This window comes from Haliotis cracherodii, unplaced genomic scaffold, assembly GCF_022045235.1.
Source record: "Haliotis cracherodii isolate W230 unplaced genomic scaffold, xgHalCrac1.p SCAF_13, whole genome shotgun sequence".
NCBI classification, from domain to species: Eukaryota; Metazoa; Mollusca; class Gastropoda; order Lepetellida; family Haliotidae; genus Haliotis; species Haliotis cracherodii.
The window spans coordinates 13,017,956-13,040,010 of record NW_027266268.1 but is presented as its reverse complement, the minus strand read 5'-3'; the positions used below and the strand labels follow the sequence as shown (position 1 = coordinate 13,040,010).

At 38.7% G+C, this 22,055-nt stretch overlaps 1 protein-coding gene across 1 annotated transcript in view; it reads left to right on the top strand.

The window, feature by feature from the left end:
* LOC139459646 (uncharacterized) overlaps positions 1-22,055 on the top strand; it is a 63,751-nt gene that overhangs the window by 11,566 nt on the left and 30,130 nt on the right. The window contains exons 2-3 of the mRNA XM_071241242.1: positions 9,020-9,159; positions 19,199-21,013. Coding sequence (XP_071097343.1) covers positions 9,090-9,159; positions 19,199-21,013 — 1,885 coding nt within the window. The 5' untranslated portion in view covers positions 9,020-9,089. The remainder of the gene's footprint in view (positions 1-9,019; positions 9,160-19,198; positions 21,014-22,055) is intronic.

Below are 22,055 nucleotides of genomic sequence, written 5' to 3'. Positions count from 1 at the left end.
ACCCATACCTTGTTAAAATGTACATTCAGAATTGCCAGAGAATTACTGGCTCGGAATCAACTGCAGAAACACTGGTGTGATGCCATCATTGTCGATGATATTGGTTTAAATACTGGTCTGCAATATTGACTGTTTCATATGGGAAAATATGATATCGAGTGTGGTTATTTATTTGTGTTGAGTTTCAATGTTCTTTCTGTCATGGGAAAGTGCAGAGAATGATGACCAATCAGGGTGTGTTGTTGTCGGTTTATGGAAACGTATACAAAAAATATAGCTTGGTTAGTCAATCAAATGTCATGGAATCACTTACATGATTTATTTGGAATGAGTGAAGCATGCCACATGTCTCCAGCCTTGAACCCCAGTTCATGCCTTGGACCCCCCCAAATTTACTGAGAGTCCCTTAGACTCCAAAATAGATCGACCCAGGAAATTGATCTGAGAATGACCTTAGTAGTTGTTAACAATATATTTGTGTATGTTCATGCTTTGGACTCTAAAAATGTATTACTGAGAGTCCACTGGGTAATAGGTAAACCCTGAAAATAACCTGAGCAGGTTTTAACACGATATTCACTGGTTGGTGTTTATTGATCGTCATCCAATCAGTGAGTCTCATTTGTAGCAGGATGTAGGTGTTGTGTGATTATTACCATTTTGTCAGATCAATATATTTTGGTGACACTAAACCTACAATTAATCCAACACCAGAGTAGTGTTAATGACTCAATTCTCTCAGGATTTCAAAATAATCTCTTAAAGAATTTGAATTTGAGAATAAAATAAACTTGCTGCTTGTAATGAATGTTTGAATGATAAATCAAAGCGTAACAGTCACGTCCACAGCTTTGTTGTTTCTGAAAAATGTACTGATAACTACATAATTTTACTAAGTTGGTTTACAGATTTTTGTTTTGTTCTTTTAATATGATGTTGGTGGCCCAAGTTATTTTAATGTTTTTCCTTCAAATGAAATTTTCTGAATTTCCTGAATTTATAACCCCTGACTGCACTTACGAGGCACATGAATGTTGGATTTACTTTCCTAAATAACTGCACAACCAGATACATGTACCGTATTTGACGTAATAAGTGCCCAGGGCGCTCTCAAAATTAGAAAAAGGGGGCTCTTATTAGAATATAATTTTGGTGAGAATAAAACAGAGTTGAAAGATTGTAAATATTGTCGTTTATGCTGACAGCCTGAAATGATACTAAAGAAAATTCTGTGAGTATTGTACACGACAGATATACTGTCCAGAATTTAATTGCCCATAATTAAGTGTGCATATAACACACAAGTGCGTATTTTACACAAATATATAAGTCTTGTGTACATTGATCAATCGGAAGGGGTGCTAATTGGGATTTTTCATTAGCCAATATATACGCAAATATTGCCGTGGGTGCTTACTAGAGCTGGGCGCTTTTTTACGGCGAATATGGTATGTAACATCAAAAGGTTGTTACTCAAACTTTGTGGTTTACACCTCGCTTTGTATTTCATATTTCACAAGGGGTCCTTTTTGCAACACCAACTAATTTGAGTGACATAATGAAATACAAAAATATACACTATAGTCACTCTTTATGAATGATTATATTGTGAGATTGTAGGAAATTGTGATAACAGTTTACCATGAACACAACAATACTCTTTACTTGATATATACTAGCTGCCTAAACACTTATTGTAAAGAACTATCATTAGTTGTAATCTGGATGATCCATGTTGTAACATTGACTCAGCTGAATGCTGGACCTTGGGTGTGATGTCGGTATTACCTGACCTGACTAATCCGCCATTGTTCATGGGAGAATGCATGACAGGCTCGGCTACAGCTCAGATCGAGAAAAGTCACACCCCAACTGGGATTGCGTGTTGATTATTGGTTATATTGGCTGTGTATTTATTAGGTGATATTGTCAGTATGACAAGTCACCAGGTTATTCTATGAGGGGTTTAAATGAAGTGCATGGCAAGTTGACTGCTAAATGTTTATTAGTAATTAGTGAGTCAGGAGGCATATTTGTGAAGGAGCAGATGAGCAGTAACACAAGAAGGGGAATATTGTCAAGCAACATGAGAGGTGGGTATTTTTGTAGTGATAAGTGATTGTTATTTTTAAATTTGCTGAATATCTGAATATCTGAATGTGACAGTTCTTGCCTCACATGATTGGTTTATTATGGACAGAGTTAAGAAAATTACTTCTCAGGCTTGGCTGGATGTCCCAGGTTGCCGACAGAGTTGTGTCCCTTAGTTATACCAGGATACATTAGTTGTGGGTTCTATTCCCAAATCTACTCTGATTAGGATCCTAAATGTCTCTCAGCACCATGCTTGTGGTTAGCACCGAAGTGTAACAAGAGCGGAAGGTGGGTGGTTGGATCCCTTGGCCAAATACCAACAGACATTGAATGATGGGACTGGTTGTTGGAATGCTAAAACAAGAACAAGTGGACTTGGAGTCCGTATGGTGTGTCTAAGTAGGGTGGCATGGTTTCTCAGTGGGCTAGCAGTATAAAACTGGCATTACCCTGGACTGGTACAAGTACAGACACAGCCACACAGCCACACACACAGTCACTGCCACTAACACACACCCAGCCACACACAGCCACACGCACACATGCATGCACGCAAGCACGCACACACACACACATACGCACTCACACATGCACGCACACGTGCATGCACATTGGTTAATAACTAAAAAATATTGGAACTTGTTGAACACAGTGTTTAACCTCACCTCACTCCACAAAAATGTTAATGTCAGCTTTAGGCTTTCCTAACATATTAATCGGTCAAGTTGCGATATAACTGCAATACTGTTCAACGCTCACTAAACTCACTGAGGGGCCTGCAGTCAGTGATTCAAGTGCAGTGAGGCAACTTTAAGAATATCCATGTCTGCAGTCCTGCCGGGTACCCAGACCATAGCTCATTAAGCCTATACCATGCACTGGCAGTACAAGCAAGAGCCATAAGGTATAGCAGTATGGGAGGAGGGTAATATTCCTTCCTTATCACAGTAATTCCTTCCTTATCAAACTATTCCTTCCTTACCACACTATTCCTTCCTTATCTCACAATTCCTTCCTTATCACACTATTCCTTCTTTATCACACTATTCCTTCCTTACCACACTATTCCTTCCTTATCACACTAATTCCTTCCTTATCACACTATTCCTTCCTTACCATACTATTCCTTCCTTGTCACACTATTCCTTCCTTATCACACTATTCCTTCCTTATCTTACTATTCCTTCCTTATCACACTATTCCTGCCTTATCTCACTATTCCTTCCTTATCTCACAATTCCTTCCTTATCAAACTATTCCTTCTTTATCACACTATTCCTTCCTTACCACACTATTCCTTCCTTATCTCACTATTTCTTCCTTATCACACTATTCCTTCTTTATCACACTATTCCTTCCTTATCTCACAATTCCTTCCTTATCACACTATTCCTTCTTTATCACACTATTCCTTCCTTACCACACTATTCCTTCCTCATCTCACTATTCCTTCCTTATCACACTATTCCTTCCTTGTCACACTGTTCCTTCCTTATCTTACTATTCCTTCCTTATCTCACTATTCCTTCCTTATCACACTATTCCTTCCTTACCATACTATTCCTTCCTTATCTCACTATTCCTTCCTTATCTCACTATTCCTTCCTTATCACACTATTCCTTCCTTATCTCACTATTCCTTCCTTATCACACTATTCCTTCCTTATCTCACTATTCCTTCCTTATCACACTATTCCTTCCTTATCACACTGTTCCTTCCTTATCACACTATTCCTTCCTTATCTCACTATTCCTTCCTTATCTCACTATTCCTTCCTTATCACACTATTCCTTCCTTATCACACTATTCCTTCCTTATCACACTGTTCCTTCCTTATCACACTATTCCTTCCTTATCACACTATTCCTTCCTTATCTCACTGTTCCTTCATTATCAAAATGTTCCTGCAATATATCTATGACTACAGCGCTTGATGACTTAGGCCTCTTTTGGTTAGTAGATCCATGGACAGAATCAAAACATTCTACAACATTTCTTAAGAATGACCTCTGAAATATTTTCAAAGTAATTTCTGTTGAGTGAAACGATGAAATAATTATATGGTTTTGGGAATAACAAGTGAAATGGTTGCATGCTTTCTTATCTACTCCTAAATAGCCATGCCTTTTCAAAAGTAATTTCATTAAATACTTTGCACGAAGATAGATAACTACTATCAAATGTTTTATTTTCTCCACATATGTGAAATTTTGGGTAAGCAGATCTTGTTAACCAAGTAATATAAGTAAAACTCCCGAAAACTAGAAATATACCAAAGAATCCTGAACAGCTTGTGACATGAACAACGTGACATGTTGAATGTCTCAGTAATTTGTACCGCTATTGATTGGTGTGAGCTAAGTCTGAGGATTATCAATCACAGTCGTATAAAGTGTCTTGGTTTTCAGTGTGGCAGTTCAACCTGAACGTCAAATCACAGTTATATTACTACATGTACAACCCACCGTCACACAGCTGACTGCCTGTCTGGTATAGGGCTGTGTAGATGGTGGTTATAGACGACTCAATTGGGAGAATTGCCATACTAGGGCGTTTTTCTTTTTATTCCTTGATCTTCTGATCTGCCCACCCTAAGGGACCGGTCATTTATTATCATCATTATAGGGGCTAGGTGGGTCACAGGGTTATGATGCACTAATGCACTTTTGTACAGAAATTGGGGGCACGGGTGGCCCAGTCGTCTAAGGCGCCGCGATTTGCTGTGCTGAGTTGCGTCCCTTGGGCACGCCAGTAACCTATGATTGTGGGTTCGAAACTCAGTTCGCCTTAATTATGTTTCTAGGTTTGTCAGCACTATACCCGTGCTCGTGGGTCTGAGACCTGCATCACCTCGGGCTTTCCTTCCACATCAAGCTGACATGCCCTGATATAACCGGAATACTGTTAAAAGCGGCGTTGAACCCAACTCACTCACTCACTTGTACAGAAATTAATGACCTTCCCACAATGCTTGTCATATTGTGGTTGACCCTCCCCATGTCCTTGTACATTTTTTTTCAGGACCCTCCCTAAAAAGACAAAATGCAAAAGCACTTGATGTAAGAAATAAATGACAAGTTGGAGTTTGTTTATCGTACAATAAAACACTGCATGGAGTATAAACCATAGGCGGCGCAATGTCGATTGTCATATCTCTTTTGGATGCGTTCGTTCGGCCATCGCGTTTATATATTGCCCAGCTACATCTGTGGGGATGAAAGATTATCCAATATGCAATGTCATCAAGTTGCAAAGCGTATGTTGGAATCTCCAGAAATGATGTTATGATAGAAAATGTTTTATCGTGAAATAAACCACACTTAGTTCTTCATTGTTCTTTGTGATTCATCGCTTAGCTATTTTATCATAAACTGTCCATTTTTTATGACCCTTTCCTGAATATGTATTATTATGAGAATAACGAACGATCTATGTATTACTTCCCAAGAGAAAGTTAAACCATAATTCAAAGTTTCAAGTTGCTTATCAACTTTCATATTCATTATCAAATTTACTGCAAACAATTAGGTCCCATCCCTTACTATCCTCGACTTTTCTAGCGGCTGTAACTCAAACCAAATGTATCCCTACACAACACTAAACAAGCGACCTTTTGACGACACATTGGGTTGTGTAAATAACTCACTATTACCATTCAAATTTAGTATCTATCATGTCTTGTATCACATACACTTATACGAAAAGCTCATGCAAAACTTTCGAAACATGTTGTTGCATTTGATTCAATGCTTTTAACAAATGCATGTTAACAATTTTATAAGTCTACATCAGTGAGCAGTGTTTAAAATAATTTTAAACCCCCAAAGACCAGGTGGCCAGATGTTCCATAAACGTTGCCATAAATCTTCAAAATTACCTACCTGCATTCAGATAATATAGATATTGAAAAGTCATGAAAAATGATAGACAAATTACATCTTGATTCAGTAGAAATTAGCAAACAATTACTTGAGAATCTACAATGAGTTATGATAAAACTGAATACAGAAGTAGTCTTACAATTATCAGCCTGACAGTTGGGCAGGTTGAGGAAAATTTCAAGCAGCCCCACAGAAAAGTTACCAGCCACGGGCAGGTGTGCAGGCAGTTATTTCAGACACTGTCGGTGAGTGTGAGCATGTCGGTAACTAGTAGTGTTAAGATTGCTTTGTAAAACTGGGCCTTGGATAGTGTCCTTCAATGTTAACTATCTCTGCAGTTGCATTACATCAATGCATGGAAGTTATAACTAGTAGTGCTAAGATCGCTTCGTAAAACTGGGCCTTTGATCTTGTCCTTCAGTGTATCTTAGTGTTACATCTACAGTCAGTCCATGGGAATTTATGACAGAAAGTAGCTCTAAAATATGAAAGTCTTGTAGTACAGTCAACCAAGGCAGGCACAGGCTCTGATTCATGTCGGCATTCAAAACAATGATTTATGGTAAATGATATGTTTATGGACAGAGATCTCCAAGATCTGGCGATCAACTGGTCATTGTTCTATCTCCAGGAAGGGCCACCTAGTCCTCCAGGAAAGGCCCTAGTTCCAGGTGATGGTTGAGCCTGTCCTTGAAGCTCCTGGTTACATTGTAACTTTATTTACTTACCTCAGAGTGAGTAAGCTGCAAGTAGCCTTGTCCTGTTGTCTGACTTCAGTGTTGTCTGAAACTACAAGTCTGGTGTATCTCATTGACTTGATGTGGACTAAGCCCACTGTCTTGTGTCTGGCAATGAGAATAAGTTGAAGTCTGTTAAGGCTGCACACTAGCAAGGTAGGGTCATTTCTTTACAAGGAATAATTGGTGTAATGGGGACGTGGGTCAGTAGGTAATGTATGTCAACTATGTCTAATGGTAGCATAGCAGTGAAGAATAACTCACACATTTAAGTAGAAAGTAGAAACCATTAAGAACTGTTCTGGAAATTTTCACAGGGTGGTTTGATCAATATCATGGTATTGTCTCACAATATGTATTCTCTTTCATTTCATGTATAGCTATAGAATTAAATTGCAAAAGATTCTGTGGCATTTGATTGGCTCACAAAGCAATTATTTTGGCATTTATGTTCCCATAACCCAACCCAATACCAAGCCACATTCAAAAACAGGCTGCCGTTTCCTGATTGGCTGATACTAGAATGAGCCGGGCTTGGGTTGTATTATTGCTCTGAATGATGTCACTGATTGTGTATTGCTGTCTACAGCTTCTTGTGTGTTAATAAGCAGGCTGTGAAGTTATTATTGTTGTCTGTTTATTAATAGAATTAACTTCAATATGTTTTTGCATTTATGGAGTTCAACACGTAACAACTGGTATGAAGATTTTGAGTAAATCAGACATGCGAAAAAAAGAGTAAATTCTTAAGTACTTTGAGATTGTATAGAATCTCTATGTGATCACTGTCTCATGTTGTATACCAGCTGAACAGAAATAATGAAATAAACGACAGAAAACATGAGCTTGTGCCTTTTGATATTTGGTTTATTATTGTTATGTGTAGTATGTTTTATTGTTATTCCAGGCCAAATTATTTTTTGTTTACAAGTGCGCTTAACCCTAAATTTAAAAAAATGTTGTGATGTTGTTTTCTTTAACATGTTCAAAGTATGCTTTATATTTGTGTTTTTATAAATTTGTTAGAAGAAGATACTATGAGAATATTAGTTTTAAGAAAAGCTATCCTCATTTGAACATTAGCATTTTTATCAATTTGGGTATTTCCTTCCAACTGATCAGGTTAGGTAGAGTAGCCCACTGGTAACAGCTTTCGCTCATCACCCCAAAGGCCAGGGCTCAATTCCCCACATGGATACAATGTGTGAAGCCCATTTTTGGTGTTCCCTGCTGTGTTTTCCTGGAATGTTACTAAAAGTGGTATAAAACCACACACACTCACTCCAACTGACCATCTGCAAAACAATCAATTAAGCTATTAATCCTTAAAAATGGAAAGATATGTTACAAGTACCATAACTAATACAACATGAGCTTTACATGTGATCTGACATCTTCCCGAGGCAAGGGCGTTAAATGACTATAAAAGTCCAGTTTCCACCCTGCCGAACTAGGCTGGAATTTCCAGGCTCGATTGTAGCGTCACCAGTGGCTATTATGAGTTATGTCCCTTCTATGTTCCTCCTATTGACCAATCAGATTCCATCGCTCATATCATTTGCTTCAAACAAACAGGCAGGGCCAAGTAAAAATGATCAAGATCTATATTGTAATAAAACGGGTCTAACCCTGTGAAGTGCATCAAATCACATGAGCACCTTGATTAAAAACATGAAAGATTTGGAAAATATCTGTCGGCGCCCAGTTGACGGTACACATGTTTTGCAAACCCTGCAGTCGACCGAAATCTGTACGTTAAAATTCATGTTGTTAACAAACCGGATGTCTTGTTTGTTACGCGATTTTGATTGGACTATGCATAGACCCGTTAGTCCAGGCAAAATGTAACTCAATAATTGCAGCCTAGTTCGGCAAGGGTTGAAACTGGACTTTATGGTGAGTTAACTCCTTTGCCCCAAGAAGATGGTGATCTGAGTGTGGTGTTCAAGTATAGCAAATCAGTGACTGGCTTTTGAAATGTTCCCTCCACAGTGAAAAGATGGAATTTGAGATAGGGAAGTTAATGACAAATTGGCAGCCCAATTACAACAGACTTCCACTGTACTTGGAGTCCAGAGTGCCATTCAGAGATGTGTCATGCATTTATCATGTTAATATGCCCATTCTCTGAAATATGAAATTGATAATGTATTATTCATTAAGATTATTTTTCCGTTATTTTCCCAGACCAACTCTTGCTCTTGTATTAAGGACAGTGATTTACTGAAGTATAAAAATTGAAATGATCTTTTAAGATGATGATGATGATGATGATGATGATGAACCCTGTTTTTCATGTGTTACAGATGACGAGTCGTGAACGGTGGCCATGGATATAGGGACTTCGGGTCAAGGACACTAGGGGAGACAATCAAGATGGCATTCCTTGGCATGAGTGACGATTTCGATTTAGATGATGATGGAATTCTCCGGGACTCTGCATCAAGTGAGCACTGCATACACTGTCATGCATTCTACACGTCTCCAAATCTATAATAAAACCTTCTGGATTCGGGGGCTGAAAGGTCCCTAGTACCCGATGCCTGTCCTTCTGGTATTTCATTATGGGGTAGGGGATGGGGGTTTAAGAATGGTCTTAGGACTGTATTGTCATTTTTTCATGGCCCTCCCCAGTACAGTTGTGACAACCTCCCCTTGACCTCTTTCGCTGTGTCAATTTTTCATCATCCCTCATTATCGTTATCATTCTCCCCATCACCACCACATTAACAAATGACCCGGGCCCTAAGAGTCTGCTGATGAGGATCTTGTGGCTACAGTGTGTGACCTGGCTGATGCTGCAGGTGCCCAAAAGTGTGGGTTGTGTTACCATGGTTACTCTTGCTATCAACCACTGATTTGCCTCTGTCAGACTTTATCATTTACAGGCTGCTTAAATATAGATATACATAGTATTGCTGTCTTAGACATAAAACAACATCAATTCATTCTAAATCTTAACACAGGAAGGAATAGATAACTATTATCTAGCCATTACAGACATTTGGCCACACCAAAGGCTGAAAGATCCAATAACCAACACAACTTTTTATCTTGAGTCCCAACATGCTTCTTTGGGACTTCTATGAATTTTTCTGTTTTTAGTTGGGCCAAATTCCTTTCTTTTTGTGTATAATTGGGCTATTCTTTTATTTTTTGTGTATGATTGGGTCATTCCTTTCTTTTTGTGTATAATTGGGCTATTCATTTATGTTTTGTGTATGATTGGGTCATTCATTTATTTTGTGTGTGTGATTGGGTCATTCCTTTATTTTTTGTGTATGATTGGGTCATTCCTTTTTTTTTTGTGTATGATTGGGTCATTCCTTTATTTTTTGTATATAAGTGGGCTATTCCTTTATTTTTTGTGTATAAGTGGGCTATTCCTTTATTTTTTTGTGTATGTTTGGGCCACACCTTTATTTTTTGTGTATGATTTGGCCATTCTTTTATATTTTGTATAATTTGGTCATTCATTAGATTTTGTTTATAATTGGGTCATCCTTGAAGACATCAATGTAGATGTAAAACTAGCGTAACTGTTTTTCTGTTTCTAGTTGGGCCAAATTCCTTTCTTTTTGTGTATAATTGGGCTATTCTTTTATGTTTTGTGTATGATTGGGTCATTTCTTTATTTTTGTGTATGATTGGGTCATTCATTTATTTTGTGTGTGTGATTGGGTCATTCATTTATTTTTTGTGTATGATTGGGTCATTCCTTTATTTTTTGTATATAAGTGGGCTATTCCTTTATTTTTTGTGTATGCTTGGGCCACACCTTTATTTTTTGTGTATGATTTGGCCATTCATTTATATTTTGTATAATTTGGTCATTCATTAGATTTTGTTTTATAATTGGGTCATCCTTGAAGACATCAATGTAGATGTAAAACTAGTGTAACTGTGAAAGTGTTTCCATAGCAACTGTAATAAGAAGAGTCATAAACAACTCGCATGACAACATTTGTGGCGGGATCTGACAGTAAGATCAATGGGCAGGGCTTGAAGATTGTAGCAGAGGCACAGGTAGGCATCCGGGGGAAACAACTGTGTTATGTTGTATTTAACCAGTTAAATATGGACTAGAGACTTTGAGAACAGTTTAACACTGAAGTAGTGTGAGCATGAATAGGATGCAACAAGAAATAACATCGTCATAATAATTCATAACCAATCTAATCATAACTTAGTCATTCTGCAAAGGTTTCTGGTCATTGACTGAGGAACTGACTGTATGATACTGTATTCAGCTAAGTTGGGGTTGGTGTTGGGGTTGGGGTTGGGGTCAGGGTTGGGGTCAGGGTTGGGGTTGGGTGGGGTGGGGTGGGTGTTAGTAAATAGTTAAGAAAAGAAATTAAACATAACAATTGTTGTCCTAATAATCATGTGCTGTTAATTTTGATATAAAATTTCATGGAATAAAATTGTAGTGGCAAACAAATTTCCTGCCTATAACACAGCTCCCAAATTTCCTCCGTTAAAAGTAAATGGTAAGTCCCTTGTATAGTGTACAGTTGATTTTGTCTTTGAGAATCCATTGCGTTCTAGTGAGTGAGTTGGGTTTAATGCCGCTTTTAACAGTATTCAAGTTATATTGCGTCGTGTCAGCTTAATGTGGGAGGAAAGCCCGAAGTGATGTATGTCTCAGACGTTTACCACTTTGGTGAAACCCACGAGCATGGGTATGGTGCTGACAAACCTAGAAACATAATCGGGGAAAACTGGGATTTGAACCCACAACCATAGGTTTCCAGCTAGCCCATCAACTCTGCACAGCGAATCGCGGCGCCTTAGACAACTGGGCCACCTGTAGGCCCCCCATTGCGTTCTAGCAGATGCAACTCTACTTCTTCAGTTGCAGTTGAATATAATGAGTGATGGTAGGGTCTTAAGGGTGAATATTGTGTAGTCAGCAATTACTATTTTGATACCGTGCCTGGTGAAAAGTAGAACTGGTCATATTTATTTTTTAGAATACTTCCGAGTATTAAAACAGTATAGTTTGTCTTTGTACATGTAAGTTCTGGCAATGGAAATGGCACATCCTCAGTGTTATAAACATTCTCAACTCTGTTTTGTTTATATGATTAAAATTGTAAAATATGTTTGCAATATCCATTTCAAATTTGTGGAACATTTTTGCAACAAATTGTGGCAATGTAATCAACTTAGTGTCCACACATTTTAGGTGTGTGGCATTTACTGGTGGATGATGTAAAATTCAGGGACTTACAGTGGAAGGGAGGTAACTCTGTTATGTCTTGCCCCATGGCTGTAGTGTTTGGGCTTGTTATGGTAATGCTGATAGTTGATGAAATAGTATTTTCATTCTTTCTCATCCTACTCATTGTCACGTAAACAATTAAGTGTTTGAAATGTTCAGCTCATACTGATTGTTAACTGTAATTATTAAGCATTGTTAAAAAAGGGTTATCATCGACTGTTTTATTAAACAACAAACACCAACCAGATGTGAACACACAATGCAGTGTTAGGTCGAATCCAGGATGGGACTCAACCCCCCCCCCCCCCCCAAAAAAAAAAAGAAAGAAAAACAAGTACTAGAATCTGTACTTTACTAAGAAAGTGTTATCCCAAATATAACATTTGTTACAAAACAACCAGATGATATAAACTTATAGTGGAGTGAGTGAGTATGGTTTTATGCCGTTTTTAGCAATATTCCAGCAATGTCACGGCGGGGGACACCAGAAATGGGCATCACACATTGTACCCATGTCGGGAATCGAACCCGGGTCTTCAGTGTGAAGAGCAAATGCTTTAACCACTAGGCTAACCCACCGCCCACTTATAGTTGAAGATATCATGGTTAGTATTCCATCCACACTGTCAGTGGGGTATATACATGTACATGCTGTAAGAATATGTCAGTTTGTTTGTCCCAATCTCACAAATACCATATATTTATTATTAAATCAGTTTAATAATATTGTGTTTGATATATAAGATATAAAAAACAACAAGCATGTATAAACATATGTAATGGCATGAATGATATCTTAAAATAATGGATTAAAAACTGAGAAAGTGTTTTTTGTAAATGACAAACAGTGTTCTATTTCTCTTTGTACATATTGTATATTGAAATCTTATTTTATCACTAAAATTTTAAGAGAGTTTAATCATTGATTCCACGTTTGCCAAATTTAGGGGCATTTGTAATTCCATAAACCAAGTTTTTAAAAATGCCCTACCAGGGTACAATCAGCACTTTAGAGTAATAGTTGGGAAATGTATTTAAAGTTATGCTAAATAATTAAAATATAAAAAAAACATATACCCGGTAATGTTTTCAAGACTCAAGATTAAAATCAACTTTGAGTGACGGAGATGTGTTTAACACTGCAGTATTTCAGTTATTCCATGGATGTCAGTTTAATGTGTGATGAACATTATGCAGAAGAATTACCTCATTTGAATGACATGTGAAGTGTTTGATGCTAGACCAAAGATAGAGTTGGTGAATCTGGGATTTAAAGCCATGTCCAGCGGATCCAGGCATTGTTAAGGGGCACAACTGGGATTCTTGGACCCCAATTCCTTCAAATCAACTTTGCATTTTATCACATTTACAGATGATTCAAGCATGTTTTCTTACTGTGTTTCACTAACTTTTTGATGATATTTTCAAATATAATTAGGAGTAACCTGTGTGTGATCATAGATGATAGAGACTGAAAACAGGTATATACTTCATAGCCTAGATCACCTATTGTATACTCCTCAAAAGAAGTAAAGGATCACCCGATTCTTTTACATTACAGTATACTACAGTTTTAGCAAACTCAAAGGGACCACTAATTTATAACCGTAGTTCATTATAAGCATACATACAACATCTATACAGCAAATGGACAGGACCAAAAATTAAATTTGTAATATATCCGCCAGTTCGTTATAACAGTAGTTTACTGTACTTTTGTTATGTGTCATGGCATGTCAGATTTACTTCGGTGATGTGAAAGAATCGGGTGGTCCTTAACTTCTTTTGAGAAGTATAGTACTTTATGGCTGATAATGACCAGAATGGTTTATTTACATTAACTTTGGATACTTGATCTTTTAATATTGTTCAAACCAGTTTATACAAACTAATATGCAGGAGAAAAACGCATGTCTGAATAGGATTGAAAAAAGTGACTTCTAAAGAAATAGCTTATCTTTTAAGATATCATTGTTTCAATTCCCTCCAAACTGTTCTTGGACAAAACGTTTTACAGAACCATTATTGAAGTATTGGGTTGATACAACCACACTTTTACAGTATTTCTTTCTTTTTGAACTTTTTGAGGTGGAGGTAGGTTAGTTCATGAAACAAGGAATATATATTTAGTGTGGCTACAGCAGCTTAATGAAGTCTTGTGTCAACCCACATTAGTAAAGAGACTGTATCATTAGTGCTTCAATGATGTACATGTAAACATGTCAGCTAAACATCCTACTTGCTGCAAGAGGTGATTGTTTGATCATCATGTACATGATTAAATCCCTTATTAGTGTTAATATTGCAAAACAAAGCATGTTTTCATGCTCTATCAGAAATATTGAAAATGACTGTAAAAATTTTGATACATCCCGGGAATTTGTGGGAAGTAATGACGTTAATCAGCAAGTCAGTGAGAGTGGTTAAAGGACCACCCAGAGAGTGTATGTAGATCTTATTGTGATAAACACTGTCAAGAATGTCGATGAAAGATTGATAAAGTTGGGACACAATAGTGTTTTGAAACTCCTTGATTTGCCTCGCGTCAAAATACTGCATAAGGATTATGAGATCCTAGGGAGAAGAAAGGGACGCTGTGAAGGAATAAATCAGAATTTACAGGTATGCCATCCTTTTTTGAAGCTATTATTAAGTCTCTGATCTGGAGCATTAAGGTGGTAACGCATCTCACTCATACGTCACCACTCGCCTCTTTCCGTAACAAACCTTGAAGATCTGGGGTAGAATAGGTCTTCAGCAACCCATGTTTGACGTAAAAAGCGATTATGCTTGTCGTAGGAGGCGATCGGGGATCGAGTGGTCAGACTTACTGACTTGGTTGATGCATGTCATCATATTCCAATTGCGTGGATCATGATGTCAATCACTGGATTGTCTGGTCCAGACTTGATTATTTTACAGACCGCCGTCATATAGCTGGAATATTGCTGAGTGCGACGTTAAACAAAAAAAAAAAACCCAAACAAATCTTTCCATAACCTTCAAAAAGACTCATCCCCTTATTGATGAATGTCATGTTGTGAAAATATTACACAATGCCTGCTCATTTTCTATCGGTGTGTCAGGTCATGAAAAATGTTACATAATATGGGGGGATGGCAAAATATGATACGATCCACAGGCCAATCCCCCCACCCCCACCGTAATAAATGGGAAGTCCCTCAGAGCCATTTCCTTGCTGAGGATGAGTCATGAACACAGTTCAAACATCTGGGCCACACATATGCATCTGGTTCTAGTTAGCCCGTGATTATTGTTTAATGTCACATTTAAGATTATTGCACTTACATAGCAACCTGCTTCCTTGTGGCTGCTTCAGCTAACCTGGACAAATGCCTGGTCTAGTCCACTGAGATACCATGCCACAGTTTAACATGAATACCCCACTCAGTATACTGACTCTGAGGCGACCATTCCTTATCTTTTCCCTTAATGCCGAGCACCAGACAGGGTAACAACAAGTACCACCTTTTAACATTTTTGGGAATAATGCGACTTGGGATCGTAACAATCCGTGAAGATCCAGGTTAGAACTGATCTTCAGCAACCCATGCTTGTCATTGGAGGTGACGGGATTCGGCGACTCAGTATCCTAGATGTGTGATGCTCATGATGTTAATCATTTTATTATCTGGTTCAGATTTGATCATTTACAGGCGTTGAACAATAAACAGGGGATCTGAGCCACCTACTTTCAGCCAGTGGGATGGTGGGGTGGCTTTATGGGTATAGCATTTGCTCATCACACTGAAGACATGTTTGATTCCCACATGGGTACGTTTATGCTGTCCCCTGCTTGATATTGCTGGCATAAGTTTAGAAGAGACGTAAAAACCTCATTCCCCTCACTCACACATTCAAGCTGTGTGCTCTGCCTGTTAACCTACACCTTATATCAGGGAGTGTGTAATTAGACTAGTGAAGGAGATTGGGCCAGCGTGCCTACACACTTTGTTTTATTGGACAGTTTAAGAGCCTGTCCTTTACAGCCCTAGATAATGGTGATGTGAGCAACATTGTTGGTTTATGACTGATTTGTATGTCAGTATTGAAAGTAAGGGCTATACTCTGTTTCTGTTTCCTTGTATCCTTGCTGGATAACTTATTAGGGTGAGAGTGAGTGAGTGGAGGGGTGGGTGGGTCAGTGGTTGAGTTTGTCTTGGTGGTCAGGCGTTCAAGAGGTCAGATTGGCTGTTGAGAGTTAGGCTTGGCACGAGTTTCAATCCATTTTGATTAGGGGAACTTATTCACCACTTTATTTAAACCCGAAATTTAATAAATTTGCTTGCTGTCAGGTTACAGATCATTATTGGGTCAAAGCTTGGATTTGAACCCAGACAAGCAGAGTGAGGCCCAGCTTTGTGTTTTTGACTACTTGGTTTACCAATCCACCAAATCTAATATTGCACAAATGTGGAATACACATATTTTATGGAGAATAATATAAATATACATTCGAATGGATGTAGCAATTTTCATGAAATGATACACTTTTTCATTTTTGTATTGTAGTACTTGAAAAAACTTTCACTTTCTTAAAAAAACATATACTACTCAATGTCTGATAAGAATCGGGAGTATCCAGGTGCATTCTGAATGTGACTGATTGTTAGGATATGTTGTCATATCATAGTATTCAATATTGCCATGGAATAAACATCGATACACAATACAATAAGCTGATAGTTATCTTCGTTTTGCATCACAGTATGACCCGTGAAGACCTGTGTTAGAATAGGCCTTCAGCAACTTATGCTTGCTGCAAAAGGCGAATATTCTTGTCGTAAGAGGCAACTAACAGGATCGGGTGGTCAGACTCACTGACTTGGTTGATGCTCATGATGTCAATCATTGGATTGTCTGGTCCAGACTCATTTATTTTCAGATCATTGTCATTCAGCTGGAATACTGCTGAGTACGGCGTTAAACAAGTTGGCGTTAATGGTCTGACGACTCATGACTCATGGCTGAATGTCAGGGCACAACTATGTTTACTTCTACCACACCTATGTCAAGTCTATGAAAATATAATAATTAATCTATTATGGCCTAATTCTTTGCGATGACAATATGGTTGTATGAATTTGTATTCATGAAAAGAAAGCTGTGTTTACATTAACCATGACCTTGTCATGTCTAGGTACAAGGCTGATTGATGGGTATACAGGGTTGTGATTGTGGGAGCACTGATATCATACAGTGGTTATGACTTGTTCCAATAAATTCATAAATTGTGACCAGCCAGGAGATAAGGGACCTTTATAATGGGTGAAAAATCCCATTTTAAGTTTGCATTATGTTTTACATGACATCACACATGAAGTAAGTTGACATCAAAAGTCAATTGTATCCTAGCACCCAAAAGGTCCCTTTTCTCCTTGTGGGTCACAATTGTTAGTGATTGTATAAAACTTCACACAGTGCAATGGCATCATTATATTCTGAGTGAACCTGGAATCCTCTTTGAAAAAGTGGTTCTCTTTCTTTGGATATTGTAACAGTATATAAGCAATAGAAAGGTGTTAAATATCACTTAAGGTTCGTAAATATTTTCATATTGGAAAAAGTGATGAAAATCTAATACTAAATAATCTGTAGCAGCTCTTGGAGGAAAAGGGGGCACGGGTCGCCCAGTCGTCTAAGGCGCGCAATTCACTGTGCAGAGTTGTGTCCCTTGGGCATGCAAGCAACCTATGATATTTGGGTTTAAATCTCAGTTCGCCCCGATTATGTTTCAAGGTTTGTCAGCACCATACCCAAGCTCATGGGTTTCACAGAAGTGGTAAACGTCTGAGACCTGCATCACTTCGGGCTTTCCTCCCACATTAAGCTGACATGCCATGCTAAACTGGAATTCTGTTCAAAGCGTCGTTAAACCAAACTCACACACTCCCTCACTCACTCTTGGATGAAAAGGGATACCCAATTTATGTTGTCTATACCAAGCATACTTAGCATTAAGAAAATCTGTGACAAAGCAATTGCAACAGAAAGGTGTGAATGGTTTGTACAGAGGATTTTGTAGACACTCAAGAAGGTAAATGTTGATCGAGATTGAGTGGCAAAGGGAACTGATCAAGGAGAGAGGTGTATACAGGAATGGACTATAGTGGACAGTAGGGAGGGTGTTAACTGTCGTTACACACTCACCAGCTTGTACAGGTGTTGTGGTCTTGTTAGTGCCTGAGATTGTTGGACACTTTTCCAGGTTATAAGGTGATGTATATGTGTTACGGATGTATATCACATCTGTACATGTGTAGATTTTGGAGAAAACTACGTCCACCTTTTGCTTTGTGAGTGGTAATGAATATGGAGATTTAGTTGTGTTTGTGTTGCGATTACTTTCGAGGGACCACTTAGGGAGGGACCAACATGGTGTCAATATTGCATCTCTCAACAGACAAACTCACGTGTATTTCATTTTTCCTATGTCTGTGGTAGGGCTGGGACGAGTAACTTGGGTACCTGGGTTGGGTGGTTACTGAGTAGGACCCGGATACCCACAAGACTCCCTGCACCCGTGGTTAGTCACGTGATATATTGTTTAATGACAAAAATTATCTAGAACTCTATGGTTACATTACAAGTCACTAATGTTCGCATTTCTTTCTGACTATGCAGCCATTCCTTCCGACTTTACATATGGTTGAATAAAGATATAACTTAAGTCAACTTCAGTGGATGCATGACCAGATCGTTTTATACATGTATCTAAATAAGTGCTGTGGTAAAAAAATTCCCAGTTGGACATTTTGTATCTCTTGAGACCTACAGTGGGTACCCGAGTTGGGTCAGGTAATAAGGGGATGGGTACCTGGGTAGTAAATTTGGACTCTGTGGTGTCTTAATTATATATTATATTAATATTATCTATTATATCAATAATAAGGGTGTTTTATGCATCTTTCAGCAGACCTGAAAAACTCAAATATTTCAATTTTTTCCAGTTAACTATGTCATCTACTATTGTTGGCATGAAGAAAATAAGGATTTGGAGTTTGTTCACTTAAAGATGATTAGCCTGCAAAAGTTATAATGAAGATAAGAATAAAATATGAAACAAATTATTCAAAGTTATCAAGATTAATTTTGAGGCCTATGATTAAAAAGAACAGATATTCCATTCATGGTTGTAGGACTATGTTTCTGTGATGCATTGAATGAATAAACATGAAAAAAATGTTTGAGATGTTTTTCAAGGACCATGTTTTCTATACATATATGCCTTTTGTTGTAGGCACTGGAGGGTTCCTGATAGACAATGATGGTATTGTGAGAGATGACCTTGACCTCTACAAGAACACAGGTCACTGGACTGACTCAGGGTTTGGCGGTGACAAACAGTCAAGCACATCCACATTGCGACAATTACAGACAAGCTTTGATGATGACTCACGATTATTTGATGTTGACCAAAGTGTGAATATCAGTGAGCTTGAAGCTTCCAAAGATGACCTGAGCTTTGATCGAGAATCCGTCACCAGTTTTGATCATGATTTTCAAGATGGAAGCCGAGGCAATACATCTGCTGGTATCATCAGTAATAGAAGCTCACTAGAGAAGCCCCAGGGTGTACAACACCATGAACACAATCAAAGTGCTACCAAATCAAACACTGACAAGAGCGAACTGTTCACTGAGGAGTATTACCAACAGTTGCGTGACCTTGGTGTGTTAGTGGACGGTGCTGATTTATCCAATACCAAAGACTCGGTACAAGATTTTGATCAGCTAGAGGCACATCTGTCCAGGGAAAATATATTCGATGAAACTGCTCAGACAGACACTATTGCTGATTTTTTCAGAAAAGAAAATGAGAGACAGATTCAGGAACAGCAGGCATATAAGTCGCAGGAGTTCAGGAATGGGGGAGAGAACAGATTCCGTCCAAATTCTGTAGCCTCAGAGCAGACGCTCAGCAGCCATTCCTTCCCAGAAGTCTCTCCAGAAGAGGCCCTGATGCTGTATAATGTCAACAGAGCTGCAGATTCATTTGATAATGGGAACTTTGAATACGGAAATCAAAGGGTGGTTGATACAACTGGTTTATTTCACCGAGACGGCGACACATCAGGAATATTTCACCGAAGCGGAGATGATGATGAGATCTTCTTCATCACCAGTCGGATGGGCACAGAAGCCCAGATGCCAAACTTCAGTCAGAATGTGTCCCCTGCTCCATACTCCCCGCACAGCAGTCGGCCTACAAGCCGTGGTAGTGTCTACAGCAGCAGGTCTCAAACTCCTTACAGGGACCTTCAGCAGAGCTCTATATCACTGACAGATGTCTCACGCCTCGGATTTAACCAGAGTTCGGTTGAACAAGAACAACCAGACTCTCCTGTGAAGAAGGAAGAGAGGCCACAACTTCAGACTCGTCCTGAGTCTGCCAACTATCAAAGCAAGTCACGACCTTCATCAGTAGCCAGTCACAGATCAACAGTTTCCGAAGCTCATTCCTCCAAAACAAACCAATCCGATTCTTCCAAACAGCTGTCGAAGGCTAGATCAGAAGAAAGTTTCTTTGAAGGGAACAAAACTCCTAGATCAACAAATGAAAAAATGCCAAAACGACTCTTACCGAAACCGGTTGAGGAGAACCAAAGCTTCCGGATGAAGAGCAAGAGCACAACCAACATCTCAAACCGACATGGTCCTATAAAACCCACACACTTGTCCATGTCTGACTTGTCCCGATCTGGAGTGGATGAAGGGCTGGAGGGAGAAGGTGACAGGTCGCAAGGAGAGTTGACAGTAAAGCTCAAACAGGAACACTTAAAGCGGAAACAGGCTACAGAGCTGGTTCAACAGCTACAGAAGGACTATGACAGTCTCTTGTCCAAGTATGCTATGGCCGAGCTGACCATTGATCAAATGAGGCTTGGGGCAAAGATAACACTTCATTCAGACTCCCCGACACCGAACCAGATTCAAACTGGGACCTTGACAGTGGCTCAACACCCTCAGGTTCTACAGATGGGCAGTGCAGCACATGGGGTGCTCTCAAACTCTCCCGCTCCAGGGGTCGCTGGACACTTCAGCCCTCAGCCTGGTGAGTACAGATTGATATTCCTAGCCAGAATAGGTCCATAGAAGCCTTTTGGTAAAAGATGAATGATAGGGAATTGGGGGTTACAACATGTGACCTGTGCGGTTGTATGTCATTGTGCTATGACTGTGTTGGTGTTCATGTTATTAACCACTGGTTTGCCCGCTCCAGATTTAAATATTTACAGGTTTCTGTGATGTAGCGGGAATATTGCAAACTGTGACTAAAGCAACAGTCACTTCCGTCACAGAGTTAGGTTATGCTGCATTTGTGACCAACTCGTGTTATTCCGGGACAAGCTGAATAGCGTCTTGTGGCCATCTGTACGACTGGGTTCTGTCTAAGCACACATGGGCATAGCTAAAGAATAGTCATCTCGTTGCGTAATGTTTCACTTTTATTTCTCCCATATATCTGATATATTCCAGGTGCTATTCCAGGTTCACTTGACAATGTACACAAATAAATCAATAACAAAGAACTGTTTCTTATGTCAATATTTTATTTTCAAACTATTTTGTTTCCCATCCCCCTCCGACCCCCATCCCCCTGATCTGTTATTGATATCTGAATACATGACAGTGTTGACAAACAAGATATGCTGTTATGCATGTACATTGGTGCATTGAAACACTGTTCATTGCGTCGTTAAACCATACTCATAACATGTAAGTTAGCTGACAAAGAGGGTTTTCACAGACTCAAATCAAACCTTCTTTAAAATTGGCTTATTTGGTAACACAATATTACGTAGTTTTATAAAGAAAAATCAGGGTTTTAAGCATTTTCCAGCAAACATTTTTTCCTGTGTAAAACCTGAGACCAAATATTTTCATGAAACAGGTTATATTTTGAAAAATAATCTCAGGTGTTTTGTGTTGATGACCATTGGAAATCAGTGATAACACTTGATGAGACTTCAGTGTTTAATACGGCCCAGAACATGCCATGATGATGATACTGCCAGTTTCATACAAAAGTGGAATGTGACTTCGTGACTGGACTATGTTGTATAAATTATGGATTAGTTTGCGAAATGAAATAA